The following is a 13,810-nucleotide window of genomic DNA, read 5'->3' on the forward strand; positions in this document are numbered from 1 at the left end:
ATGAACCATCCAGAGACTAAAAATAATTAAGATGATGTGTGATGAACCATCCGGAGACTAAAAATAATTAATGTGATGTGATACCATAAGAGAAGAGAGAACAAACATTATTAACTATACTTAACGAGGATGAGCTTTATAAATACATTTAGGATTTATGGGATTACACGCGAAAGTGATTAATTACTAACGGTAATTAATGAGCGATAATTAATTAATCACCGCGAGCGTGATTTCAAGCCAAATCGTAAGCAACCGGCTTGATGACCGCTGGCGCGAGGCCCGGGTTAACGCCAACTTTGAGCACGAGCTTGAGGTCGTCGTGTTGGTCCTCCAGCGCGTCCCTGAGGAAGGCCACCATGAGGCCACCGATGGTCCTCCTGGCCACCTCCTTGGTGTCCCCGAGGTTCCTCATGCACATGCAGTTGTTGATGGCGTACGGCACGCCGTCGTCCAGCATGTCCAGGTGGCCGTTGTCCCGCAGCACAAAGTGGTACCGCGGCGGCGCGCACTCGTCGTAGAACTCGCAATGGTTCACGCCCGCCGGCGCGCATGGCGGGCCGCCGACGTGCCTCGGGCCTAGGCCGGTGCCGATTTTTTTGTGTTTTTAGACCGTAGAGATGGAAAAGGGGTATAGATGTCGGTTGTAATACTTTCAACACATATGAGCCGACACCTATTTAATATTTTATAGTAATGCGATGACCATCACCGTCAGGGGCGGAGCTAGAGAAATATGAGGGGGTTCCTAAGAGCAAGTTCAATAAGCTAGTTTAGCCGACGATAAAACTGCCACATCGGATTTGTCAATGAGCTGGACACGAGAGAGCATGAGTCAGGGATTAAATTATCACCGGCTACACACACATCCCAACGCAAGTGCAGCAACACTAGGCTAGCTCTGACTGGGGCATGCAATTGTGGGGTCCACGCGAGCTGGTGTGATGTAGGAATGGCGAGACGAAACGACAGCAACAAGATTAAAAAATTAGATGGGGAAGCTAGCTAAAGATTAAAAAATTGGATAATAGTCCATGTAAACCTGCTTATTGTATACATTAGCTCTTAGCAATGTCTATGCTGATGTGGTCATTTTTGCAGCCATTAGCGGGCGACACTATTGACCTTGCTCTAACTTTCTTTATGTAAAATACTGACATGCATAGTTCTAGAACGATATTATACTAAATAGTTACGTACCCAATACATATAAGCATCATCTATCTAATTGAAGGCAATATACAATAAGAAAGTGCATGGAAAAAATTTAAAAAATGCGTACCATAAAACCATGCCGGATTGAATTTTCCATCTTTGTTGGAAATAACTGATATAGGAAGTACAAGATCACGAGGTTGGCAAGACCCATTCTCTAAGTACTTTCTTTTTACCTTGTCTCTTTGGTTGGGATGATAATCATCAATTTCTTTTCTTAAGCCTGGATGATATTCGATCGTCTCTTGGCATCATCTAGTCGAAGGGATGAACTCTTCACATTGTTGGTACAATCCAGTACTTTTCTTTTAAGAAATTTCTCCATAGAAACCTTTTAGAGATCAAATAAAAATTTTCAAGCTTTATATTGATACAACAAATTAAATATGAAAGTTGAGAGAAAGCGCTCACGTACTCTAAGGCTACGTTCGTTAGGAGTAGTTCCCAACACTTCCTCCTCATCTTTCACGCGCATGCTTTTTAAACTACTAAACAGTGTGTTTTTTTGCAAAAAAGTTTATATACGAAAGTTCATTTAAAAAATCATATTAATCCATTTTTTAAAAAAAAATTAGCTAAAACTTAATTAATCACGTGCTAAACGCTGCTTCGTTTTGCGTTCTAGAGAGTGAGGGTTCCCAACCCTCACTCCCGAACAAAGCTTAAGTGTTGGTTAACGGCTGTGATTTTTCATAGAAGCACAATCACTTGCAACCGTTCTACTCCGGTAATCCCCTCCGTTGACTGCAAACAACAAACAATAACCTAATCATTGGTAGACTTGCAAAATTAAAAGAAGGGAGCGGCAGGGTGCAACCACGCAAGACTTACCGGCCGGCCGGCGTTGGAGACTTGGAGTTGGGCTGCTTCTGCTTCACTCACTGCTTGGGCTGGTCGGCAACAGCAAGGCGCCAAGGCTGTAAGGGCAGGCTGGCAGGGCAGGGCAGCCACCAACCGGGCAGGGCTCAGGCTAGGCAGCTGGCCGCCGGTGTCTGGCTCGGGCACGCCGGCATGGCCGGATTGGCGCAGTGCTGTGCCGCAGTGGGCTGGGCAGAACGGGAAGACGGCGTCACAGCCATAGAACGAGAGGTGAGAAGCAATAGCGATTTTTGATTTTTGGAAGAGGAAACGTCGAACTCGAAACGGTGCCGCCCTGGCGCCTTGATTCCCGTCGCCGCCCAGCCCTACCTCTGCCGCGCGCTATCGATCTATGGGAAACACGAGCGAATTCTCGTATCCTCCTCTCAGTTGGGCCTTGTAGAGTTATAGTTTTGGGCCAAAGTTTTGGATCTTTGGGGGGAGGGGGTTTCCCTGGTTTGGACTGGGGGCTGTCTATATGGTGGAGAATATAGGGTAATAAGCTATTTAGAATTTTGGGCCAGGTTCTTGAGCACCCCCCTGGCCCATTGGGCTCCGCCCCACCGTCACCGGCATCCCCGGGTGGAGGACCATGGCTTGAAGGTCAGGCGGTGAGGGCCAGCCTGGAGAGGTCGGGCTTGACGCCGGGGAGGTTGAGGACGCTGCCGAGGACGTAGGCGAGGCCCAGCCGCTCGTCAGCGGCCCAGCAGGCAACCTTCCTGGTGGCATCGTTCAAATCGAGCGCGATGCCGTAGAGCTACGGCACGACGGCGATGAAGCCGTGGGAGGCGACATGCGACAGGAGGCCCTCGTACCCAGGGGCGGATCCACCCATTGGGCAGGGTTGGACGGCCAACCCAGCTACGGCCCACACCGCCCCACCCCTCCACCCTCCTTGGCCCTATCAACATTGGGCCCAAAATGAGCAGCCGAAGCGCTAGTGAGCAGTCTAACCGTCGATCGCATAAGCCGCATGCGAGCGACGCCTCATTTCCTTCGACCTGGATCGGCGCCACACCATCAATTCGCCTTCGTGGCTTCCCCCTTCAGCCTTCACCGAGACATCGAGTCGACCAAGCGCCGACGCAACGACACCAGCATGCCGGTAGGTGCTAGCCCTATAGGGAGTAGGCGCGCGCCCGCGCACTAGCCGAAACGGTCCCGTCGCGGCGCCGCAACGCCGCTCACTCCATTCCTTCTGGCTCGGTGGCTCATGCAGGATGTAGTCCTGCTGTTCTAGCTGCCTGGATGACAGCCCTAATCACTAATCAATTGATTACTTCCATCAAGTCTGAACGGTGAACCACTTGGCTTTATGAGTTGTCCAATATTTGCAAATTAAGGCCCTGTTTGAAAGATTAGCCCAGAGCTAATGTTGGGAGCTAATGTTTAGTCATGAATTGGTAGGCTAAACATTAGCCTAGGGTGATATGTTTGGATCGATAGGCTAATTCAAGGCTAAAAGGTGGAGAGAGAGTACAAAGAGAGGAGAGAGAAGGAGAGAGAGAGCTGCTTTTTGATGGTCCCCACACAAAATTAGCCCCATTAGCACCCCTTGGAGAGGCTAATTTTTTGAGGGGGGCTAATTCACATTAGCTCAAAATTAGCCCACCTGTTTGGATCCTTGAGGGCTAAATATTAGCCCATGGAACCAAACAGGGCTTAACACGTCAACTATTATCTTTTGTTGTATAATGAATCATATATGACACAGATTATTAATTTATTTTAAAATGTTTTTGTTTCCCTTAATTTATTGGTTACACTATATTTCTATGTGATTATAGTATAAATATGATATTTAGTGTGTTTAGCTATTCTTATGAAACGACCATCTCCGCTAGAGATGCAAGTGGGTAGTCCCATTACCTGTATAAAAACTCGCTTACTAGTTCATTTCTTACATGATAGTGCAAAATTTAGAATAAAAAATGAACTAGAAGTGAGATAAACGGGCTAAAAAAACCTGCTTATCCGTCCCGCTTGCATCCCTAGATTCTCCGTCCTATCTTTATTTTAATCCTGTGTCCGCCACTGCTCGTACCAGCTGTTCACCATGTTGCAGCCGTGGAGGAAGATGGCGACCGGGTAGGTCCCGGCGTTGGCGGGGGCCACCACCATGAGCGGCTTGGGGCACCAAGCCTTGGGCACGCTCGGGAGCACGCTGTGGTCGACGTGTTTGGCCTCCACGCGGTGCGGCGCCGCATGGAACACCGCCACCATGCCGAGCGCACAGCGATGTGCCATGTATGATATATTGATATGAGGTATGTATCTTCTTCTTCTTCTGTTAGTGTGGTGATTGGTGAACAGGGTTTGCAATCTCGAAATTAGGTTTTTGGCGCCGGGGGGAGGGGTGGTGGTGGTGGGGGGTGTTGGTCTTGAAAGAACCAAAATTTTAGAAATTTCTTAGCCGAAATTATTTGAAAATTTGACAAAATTTTAATGAATTTAAATAAACTTTGACTAAATTCAAAAAAGAAAAAGAACCAAAAATTTCGGATGAGATTTGTGCTTGCCGGTGGGGGGCGAGAAACAAAATTTCAATAACTGGTGGTGAATGTTGAGACGAGGAACAGGAGGCGTAGCTGCATGCTAACCTCTATTTAAATATACTGCAGCGACGCGCGACAGTACCATTTGCGGTGTGACCGCACCATTTTTTTATGAGAAGTTTTATTGCGTTAACGAGGTATGTTATAGAATTGAGATGTGGAACAATATGGGCCATTGATTAGAGAGGAATAAAATTATCATAAACAATATAATGGCTTCCGTATCAATCGTCCAGCAGGTTAAATGCACAAGAGATTTGTAGGAGTGATTGCCATGCACTGATGCATGCACTTCCTGAAACACCGCGGCACTGCATATTGGCCACTCAGTGAGGCGGTTGACGACAGCGGTCTCCGGCGATCGAGGAGAGGACAATTGTATATTGCGATCTTGGCCGATTTAGATGGATAACAACAGCATTTGGCGATCTGCATAATTAGATCGATGCTAGTACTATACTCCACCATCTATTCGCGCTCGTCATCTGAAACTTGGCCATCTGAAATATCAATTAATTAACGTCAGAATAAGAAAGGGCAAAAGATCGACAAGAATCAATTAGGAGCAAGCTTAGCAAGCATCACATGTACCTCCGTCAATGCTAATGCTTGGATGATTCGGATGGATCTTGGTGGCACTCCTCAGCGCAGCCTTCAATTCCTTCACCTCCTCCTCGCTGGCGCCTTCACAATCCAACGAGACATTGACCTCCTGGAGCGATGGCAAGCTCCCCAGTCCCAAGTCGAGACCATCGTCGCCGGCGCCGGCGAAGGCGATCGCCTCCCGCACGGAGAACCGGGAGCGAAGCGTTCTGAGCCTCGGCATTGCTCCTCGCCGGAACACCGCCGGCCCAACGAATCCCCACAACCCACAGCACACCAGGCACGCGAACGAGCCAGCTGATCCAATCACCAACACCACCCCGCGGATTCCGAGCTCCTCGTGGTCCACCTGCAGCTGCAGATCGCGGAGAGCAGGCAGCCTCCCGAGGGTCTCAACGTCGGCCTGCCGGATCTCCCTCACGGCGATGGATAGCGAGCGGAGGTTTGGGACATGCGACGGATTCGTCATCCACGCCGGCAGCGACGAGAACCAGCAGATATTCTCTGTCTTCAGTGCGACGAGATGGCGAGGGGCGACCCAGGCGTCCAAACCACCGATGTTCTTTCGAACATTGCTCATGCAGACGTCGATGGAGAGACGCTGGATCTTCTGCAACTTTTGTAGGAGACCCAGCAGCTTGTCGTTCCATCCGTCCCAGAAGATGATGCACAGCACCCTTAGCTCCGTTAGGTTGCCCAGCTCTTCCATCATGCCCACAGTAGCACAATCGATCAACACATTTGCTAGATGTTCAAGCATTGTTAGGCTTCCAATCCCATCTGGCACTCTCGCAAACCCGTCGAAGCACAGGGACGTCAAATGTCTGAGCTTCACAATATTCAGTGGCAAGTCACAAATAGGGTTTTCCCTCAGGTCCAAAGTTTGTAGAAACTGTATGTTTCCTATTTCTTCTGGGGCCTCTCTAATGTGTGTGTCACGTAGTCCTAGATACCTCAAGTGAAATAAGTTCCCAACGTACTTAAGGCTGTAACCTTGTGAAAGATCACAACCTTGTAAATCCAGTACACGTAAAACTCGGAAGCTCCTAAGGACAGGTACTAGATCAGTGGCAGATGGAAAGACAAGAGCTGTCCTTGCTTGCTGCAAGCTCCGAGTTGCTGAAGTCATAGCATGATCTTCATTGCCATTTTGGAGGGACAACCTCCGAATCGTGTATGACAGAGATCCTTGATCCCTACCATTTAATATAGTAACAAAGTTTTCTTCACTTGACAATGAGCAGATAAGATCGAGGATCATATCGTGTACGCGACACTCAGATACTATGTCAGTGTACATATCATATATGGGTTGGATCATACTTCTATTCACGAGGTCATTGAAGTAACTCTCTCCGAGTTCAAATAGGCTCCTCCCTTGTTTCTCACATTGGATAAAGCCTTCAGCTATCCACATCCATATCAAATGATCTTTTTCAATTTTGTAATCTTCCGGAAACACACTTAAATATAATAAGCAAGTTCTCAAATGGGGTGGCAAATCATAATAGCTAAATGACAAGATCTTTCTCATATTTTTAACATCCAGACTATTCTCGAGACCAGTACCAACCAAGTTATACACCTCGTACCACTCCATCTTATTTCTTGCTTTACAAGCCAGCAGACTAGCCATCGTAATGATAGCCAATGGAACACCAGCACATTTCCTTAGTATTCTCTCGGATACTTCAGCCAGCTCCTCATCAGGACATTTTCCTGTGTCTTCACAGTTACCAAATATTCTTCCATATAGTAATCGTCGAGAGTTATTTAACGAAAGATTTTTCAACTTGTAAACACCACCAGCTTTTTCAGCAACTTCAAAAATACGTGTTGTTGTAATGATTTTGTATCCAACATCATTACCAGGCAAAGCACATTTAATTATTTTCCATATTGAGATATCCCATATGTCATCCATAACAATGAAATACCTGCATATAGCTTAAGTCCTTAATTAGGAAAAAAAACTAATGAAATAGAACGGAAAGTTCAAATACTGGGGCCAGGTGGATTAGCAAGTTCGTAGGCAAAACTAGTCTAGCTATTGTGAATCTTTGCCAAAACAGAGATAAATTATTCACTCAAGAAAAGAAGATTTGGACATAGCTATTTAATTCCGACTCAATAACGATGTAAAAAGGCTTATAAGCAGTTGTAGTTTTTTTTTTATTTAACCAGGACATGATGAACATTCTCAACAACAGTATGTAGACTGCTAATTAGTATTACGAAATGGATGGCATACTAGTAAATTATTAGTTGCTGAGATAAAAAACATCGTATGTACAGATTGGTGGAAGGATTATTAGTTGCTGAGAAAAAAAACATCGTATGTACAGATTGGTGGAAGGAATGTGCTTCGATTTATACCTTTTCTGTTGAAGGAATTCTCTGAGTTCATTGATGAGCTGCACCTCATCCAATGGGTTTTCATTGAGACGACGTTCATATTTCTTTGCGTCAAGTTGACAAAGCGTGCCCTTGAACAATTTCTTCAAGTCAGGAGTTTGAGACACTGACACGAAAGCACAGCAGTCGAACAGTGGTCGAATCTTTTCGTACACTGCATTAGCGAGAGTTGTTTTCCCCAATCCCCCGAATCCAACAATGGAAACCACCTTGCCTGCTCGCTGCACGGACACTCCATTCTCTTCCGTCAGAATCTTGATCAGCTCATCTCTCGTCTCACCAATACCAACAAGCTCTTTCGCATCCGTGTACCGCGCGAATAAACGAGGGTCAATTGTAGCAGGCTTATCACCACCACCAACAGCAATGTTGATCTCATACCTGCGGCGACGCTCGTGCACCTCGACGACACGGCTCTTGATGTTCATGATCTCAGAGGCGATCCCATGGCGAGCCTTGGCCTTCCTGAACAGGCCGACGCTTCTATCGATGAGCTTGCTGATGCCGTGCGGTTTGGCGGAGTGCGAGTGGTCGTCGTCGTCTCCCATGCCGCGCACGACGAACGCGTCGATGGTATCCTCGATGTCGAAGGAGAGCTCTCTGAGATCCCTGGCCCAGATCTTGTCCTGGGGATCAAGCTGGTCGGCCGGCGTGGCGGAGACCTTGCCGAGGGCGCCGTGCATGCTCTCGAGCTCGGATTGGAGGAACCTGATCTCCCCCTTGACCGCCTTCTGCAGATTGTACTCGCCGACGAGCAGATCACCGAGCTTGGCGATCACGCTTGGCAGTGCACCCGTCGCCAACTCCATGGATCAGATCTTGATTCTTGTCCTCCCTGGGTGGATACTGGATGGTACTGACAAAGAAAATAAGCTCGGAGAGGATGAGACTCACTCGTCACCCGGTGGATCGATCGTGGGTGAATCGCCTAGTCCAGTCCCCTGTCGTCGCTGACTGGATCGATAGGGCGACGCTCTCGATTGATTCGAAGTTTCCCAACTCGATCGATCGCCCTGCGCTCGAACAGGAGGAAGAGCTCGATGAGGTTAGACGGCAGTTTGAACTTTTGTTCTTAGACTTTTCGATTTAGATGAGATAAAGATTAAAAATGAAAGATATCGTTGCTGTTGGGTCGCTATAGTCCTACTTGGAAGATTCCGAGTACGTAAAGTTGACCCGCTCCATACATGTGCTTCTGTTCTGACTTGTGACCATGTCTGCGTTGAAATTCGAGTTGCTTCGCCTTCATCAAAAGAACAATTCAGCTGCAAGTGAGTTTCAAGTATGTTTTCCAAATCTTCTTTTCCATATTTCTTGCCCGGCTGCATTGATCATCCAACTTGGTCGTTGGGTCACAGATCATGCTTTGGCCTCCCATGCTTGTCTTTTCCTTTGGCTCCTAGCGTAACAAAGCGTAACAAGTCTGGATTTTCTACATTTTACCCCTTTTTAAAATCTTATTTTGCAAATAGATCTCTAGAAAATACTTATTTTAGCAATGGACCATTTTTCTCCAACTAGAGTTGTTAGCGCCAAGGTTCAATGTCTTAGCATCAAGCACTGGCACCAACACCGTCGCCTTCTGTGGCAGCTAAATCGCTGACGTTAAGGGAGTCGGTGTCAAAGAAACTGAAACATAAGTACCTATTTGTAGAATATTTTTTAAAAAAGGATTAAAATATAAATATATTTTACTACAACATGCCCTTAGCGCAAGTCTCTTTTGTGGTAATGGTCTATTGTAAGAAAAAGTATTTACATTTCAACCTTTTTCATAAAATTTGTTCTATAAATAGGTCATTGGTTCTAGTTTCTTTGGCGCGGATCTCACCTAGATCACTTGCGCTAAGAAAAAGATATATTTGTTTGTCTAAGTGTATGTTTATAAAAGGAATAAGGCTGCATCCGTTCCTCCTTGTTCCCAACCTCTACTCCCTCCTTTTCCATATGCACGCTTCCTAAACTGCTAAACGGTGTAATTTTTGAAAAGTTTTCTATAGGAAAGTTACTTTAAAAAATCATACTAACCTATTTTTAAAGTTTTTTTAGCTAATACTTAATTTATCATGCACTAATCCATCGCTCCGTTTTCCATGGGGAGGGTTCCCAACCCTCACCAAAGAACACAGCCTAAGTCAACATAACCCCCCAACCTATTACTAGGTGATTACTTAACCCCCTCACCTAATAAACCAGGTATTTAACCCCCTAATCTTGTTGATACAGTTTAATTAATACCATACAGTGGTTTTGCACTCTGGTTTTGCCCCGCTGGCGGGACACGCTCGACCAGCCTAGCACAGTGGATCGACAGGCGTGTGGGGGATGGGGTGAATAAAAATATGAGCGGTTCTCTCCTCGTTCTCCTTGGAACCTCCTCTCTCTCTCTCTCTCTCTCTCTCCTAGGCGAACAACCTGCTGATGACAGGGAGTAGATCCACTTGATTGGATTGCAGGGTGAGGTAAAGGTGAGTCTCCACAACCTGTTTCTATGTTTTTTTTCCCAATCAGGTTATCTCTTCAAGGATTAGGGCTAATTCTACAAGGTCTTTTAGTGGTGGGTTATGTATTTTTTCTGTGAAATTTTGATAGTGCTATGTTGTAGGCAGTAAAATTCTCATCACTCTCTGTGAATTTCTCGGTAATTTTATCGTCTTGATGATTTTAGGATTTAGGGCTTATGAACACAAAAATTAGCTCATACGTTGGTACCAAAGGACACATAAATTTGCTCTATGGGTGTAAGATCTTGCTTTGGTTTTTTTAAGACTAACCGAGGCTAGAAGCCTCAGATAATATATAGTGTATGATCTTGCTAGTTGTTGTCATTTAATATCATCAAAAGTTAGGATTATTTTTGTTTCTTATTTTTGCAAGAATGGATCCATCGGATTTTCTTCCGGTCAGGTTTCACTATGGTGGGGAATTTATGTTTTCTAGGGGGCAATTGCATTATGTGACAGAGCGTACCGCATTGTCATACATAGAGCTCAACAGGATATCTTTACCTGAGATTATAGGTTTCCTCGGTGACCACATGCTAGTTAGTGATTTATTACACTTGCATTGGCTATATCCTAGAAAGCAGTTGTCAGATGGGCTAAGGTTTTTGCTTGATGACAGTGCTTGCATAGAAATGGAAAATCATACGTCTAATAATGGTCAGGTTGCAGACATTTATATTGAGCATGTAGCAATTGATGAGATGCAAGATGATAATTAGATTGCTGACTGGGGCTATGGCATTGCAGAAGCTGATGATGAAGCAAAATCAGAATCAAAGGCAGAGCTACTTCCTACTGTTGTTCTATGTAAAGATAAAAAGAAGGGAAAATTGAAACCAAGAAGAGCAACATCTCAAATTCTAGAGAAGCCTGAAGATTCAGGTTCAGATGCACTAGTGCCTGAAGATATAGATGACCTGAAAGTAAGATAGTTCAGACTCTGATTATAGGCAGCCTATAGAGCAAGATAGCTCTGGAGATGATGAAGAAGCTGAACAACTTAGGAAATTTGCAAAGAAAATCAAGAGAAACATTAGGGCAAGGAAGCTAGGAGTTCATAGTAGCCAGGCTGTAGAGATACTTGATGATGCACTGGTGCCTGAAAATATCAACTTAGAAGATGATGGCAGTCTGTATTATAACTCAAGTGATGACTACTCCTATGAGGAGAATAGTGAAGGAGAAACAATTAGATGGAAGAGCACTAATAATAGGTTTAACAAAAAAGGCATCATTTCCTGTGTTCTCTCTTAGCATGGCATTTAGATCAAGTAGGCAGTTAAAGAAGGCACTAGTGAAGTACGGGCTGATAACACACGGGCTGATAACACACAGACATATTCTATTCCCAAAGGATGAAAGGGACAAGGTTAGGGCAACCTGCTATTGACCAGGATGTAAATGGCTAATATATGTGTCAAAGACAAGTAGGTCTAAATGGTTCCAAGTGGCCACTTTTAATAATGAGCATTGTTGTCCACCTAGGAGAGATAACAAGCTAGTCACATCCAGGATCATCATGGGAGGGCTGGGAATTCTCGAAATGGAAAAATTCACATCTACGCTTAGGCTACGATGGTTGTGGCTACGGTGGTCTGATACAAGCAGACCTTGGGAGCTGATGGAGATGCCTTGCAATATGCGAGATGTACAACTCTTCCAGGCATGCACAAAAATCACAGTAGGAGATGGCAAAAAAAAACTCTTTTTTGGAAAGACAATTGGTTACCAGGTTTGTGCCCGAAAGATCTTGCTCCCAACCTATTCAAATTGGCAAAAATAAAGAATAGGAAGGTGGAAACATAAATGATAGACAACACCTGGCTACATTCTTTTAGACAGATCACTAATATAGAAACCATCCATGAATTAGTGCAATTGGGATCCCTCCTCAATCAAATAACTCTTTCTGATCAACATCAGGATGAAATATCTTGGACAAGAAATGCCTCATGAATCTTCTCGGTTAAGAGCGCTTGCCGCTTCCAATTCATGGGTTCGGTGATTGATCATATTTTCAACCTAAATTGGAAGGCTCATTCTTCATCAAAAGGCTCTTACAGCAGAAAACCTGCTAATTAGACACTGGGAATGCGACTGGATCTGTACTTTGTGCAGAGAAGCTTTTGAAGATACAGACCATCTGTTTTGCCAATGCAACTTCATCAAGCAGGTATGGGCAAGAATTGCCGCTGAAAAAGGGATTATTCCCAATCCTAACATTTCCACCACTAACAGTGGATGTGTTCTCTAGGGTCCACTAGCCCTAAAAGCCAAACCAGGTCAAGGATCGGAATCCTGTTAAAGACATGGTGGCATGTTTGGTTGCAACAAAACGGAAAAAAAAAATCAATTCCCAAGCCCCAAGTCTACAAAGAACAATATCACTCATCCTCGACGACATACAGGAGCAGGATATGGTTTTCAAACCTCCATGAAGGGAGAAAGTCCTGTACTCATTGCTAGAGTTGGTTGTTTTAAGAATATTTTGTAATCTCAACTTTGTAAACTTGGCTTTCTAATCTCCTAAATATATCTGGCTCTTTGCTAGAGTTGGTTGTTTTAAGAATATTTTGTAATCTCAACTTTGTAAACTTGGCTTTCTAATCTCCTAAATATATCCGGCAAATCTTTTGCCGCTTTCACTTCAAAAAAAAACATCCAGGATCATAGCAAATAAATATTTTGATGTTATCAAGGATAATCCGACATGGAAAGTGGAACATATTAAGAAGTCAGTTCTAAAGGACATGCTTGTTGATGTGTCCATTTCAAAGTGCAAGCGGGCCAAAGCCTTAGTGCTACAAGAAGCATTGGATAAAACTAGGGGAGAGTCTCAAGAGTGTATGATTATCAATTGGAGTTGTTAAGGAGCAACCCTGGGAGTATTGTAGTTGTGACCCTTAATCCAGATATACTTGACAAGAAAGTATTTGAGAGGTTTTATGTATGCTTTGATGCTTGCAGAAAAGGGTTTCTTGCTGGTTGTAGGAGAGTAATTGGGCTAGATGGTTGTTTCTTCAAGGGTGCTTGTAATGGCGAGCTAATATGTGCTATTGGAAGAGATGCTAATAATTAGATGTATCCCATTGCATGGGCAGCAGTGGAGAAAGAAATATATGATTCATGGTATTGGTTTCTTGGGTAGCTACAAAAAGATCTCAATATAAATGATGGAGGTGAAGGATGGGTGATAATTTCTGACCAGTAAAAGGTATGCTTTTTAACTATTTATCTTTTAACAAAATGTGCAATGGGTCCTAAGTTGTAATAAATATTTTGAATTACCTGTCTTGTAGGGACTCATAAAGGCAATGGCTGAGCTTATCACTAGAGTAGAACATAGGATGTGTGCAAGGCAAATATATGCAAACTGGAGAAAAAAGGACACTGACCAGAAGCTTCAGAAAAAAATCTAAAACTGTGCAAAGTCATCTTGTAGGGAGCTTTTCAACTATAATAGAGCAAAGCTAGCAAAAGACACCCCTCAAGGAGCCAAGGACATGATGACCACCGCACCTGAGCATTGGAGCAGGGCATTCTTCCAGCTAGTGTCAAATTGTGACTCCGCTGATAACAACATGTGTGAGTCTTTCAACAACTCTATTATGGATTCAAGGTTCTTTCTAGTTATCTCTATGAATGAAGCCAAAAGATTCA

General features: G+C 44.5%; 1 protein-coding gene and 1 pseudogene across 1 annotated transcript; both read right to left on the reverse strand.

The window, feature by feature from the left end:
* Positions 1-235: 235 nt before the first annotated feature.
* LOC127762481 (chlorophyllase-1-like) lies at positions 236-4,296 on the reverse strand (annotated as a pseudogene).
* Positions 4,297-4,848: 552 nt separating this feature from the next.
* On the reverse strand, positions 4,849-8,708 carry LOC127763793 (disease resistance protein RGA5-like). The gene is made up of 3 exons (XM_052288585.1): positions 7,608-8,708; positions 5,220-7,168; positions 4,849-5,128 (listed from the first exon to the last, which is right to left on the reverse strand). Exons 1-3 carry the CDS (start codon positions 8,453-8,455, stop codon positions 5,097-5,099), a joined length of 2,829 nt encoding a protein of 942 aa, XP_052144545.1. The 5' UTR covers positions 8,456-8,708; the 3' UTR covers positions 4,849-5,096.
* Positions 8,709-13,810: the final 5,102 nt, after the last annotated feature.

Source organism: Oryza glaberrima, chromosome 2 (assembly GCF_000147395.1).
Source record: "Oryza glaberrima chromosome 2, OglaRS2, whole genome shotgun sequence".
Lineage (NCBI taxonomy): Eukaryota > Viridiplantae > Streptophyta > Magnoliopsida > Poales > Poaceae > Oryza > Oryza glaberrima.

Coding starts and splice junctions, on each gene's coding strand:
- LOC127763793 (XM_052288585.1), bottom strand. CDS start 8,455: ATGGAGTTGGCGACGGGTGCACTGCCAAGCGTGATCGCCAAGCTCGGT. Junction 7,169..7,607: donor GAATTCCTTCAACAGAAAAG/GTATAAATCGAA, acceptor AGCTATATGCAG/GTATTTCATTGTTATGGATG. Junction 5,129..5,219: donor AAGCATTAGCATTGACGGAG/GTACATGTGATG, acceptor TTGATATTTCAG/ATGGCCAAGTTTCAGATGAC.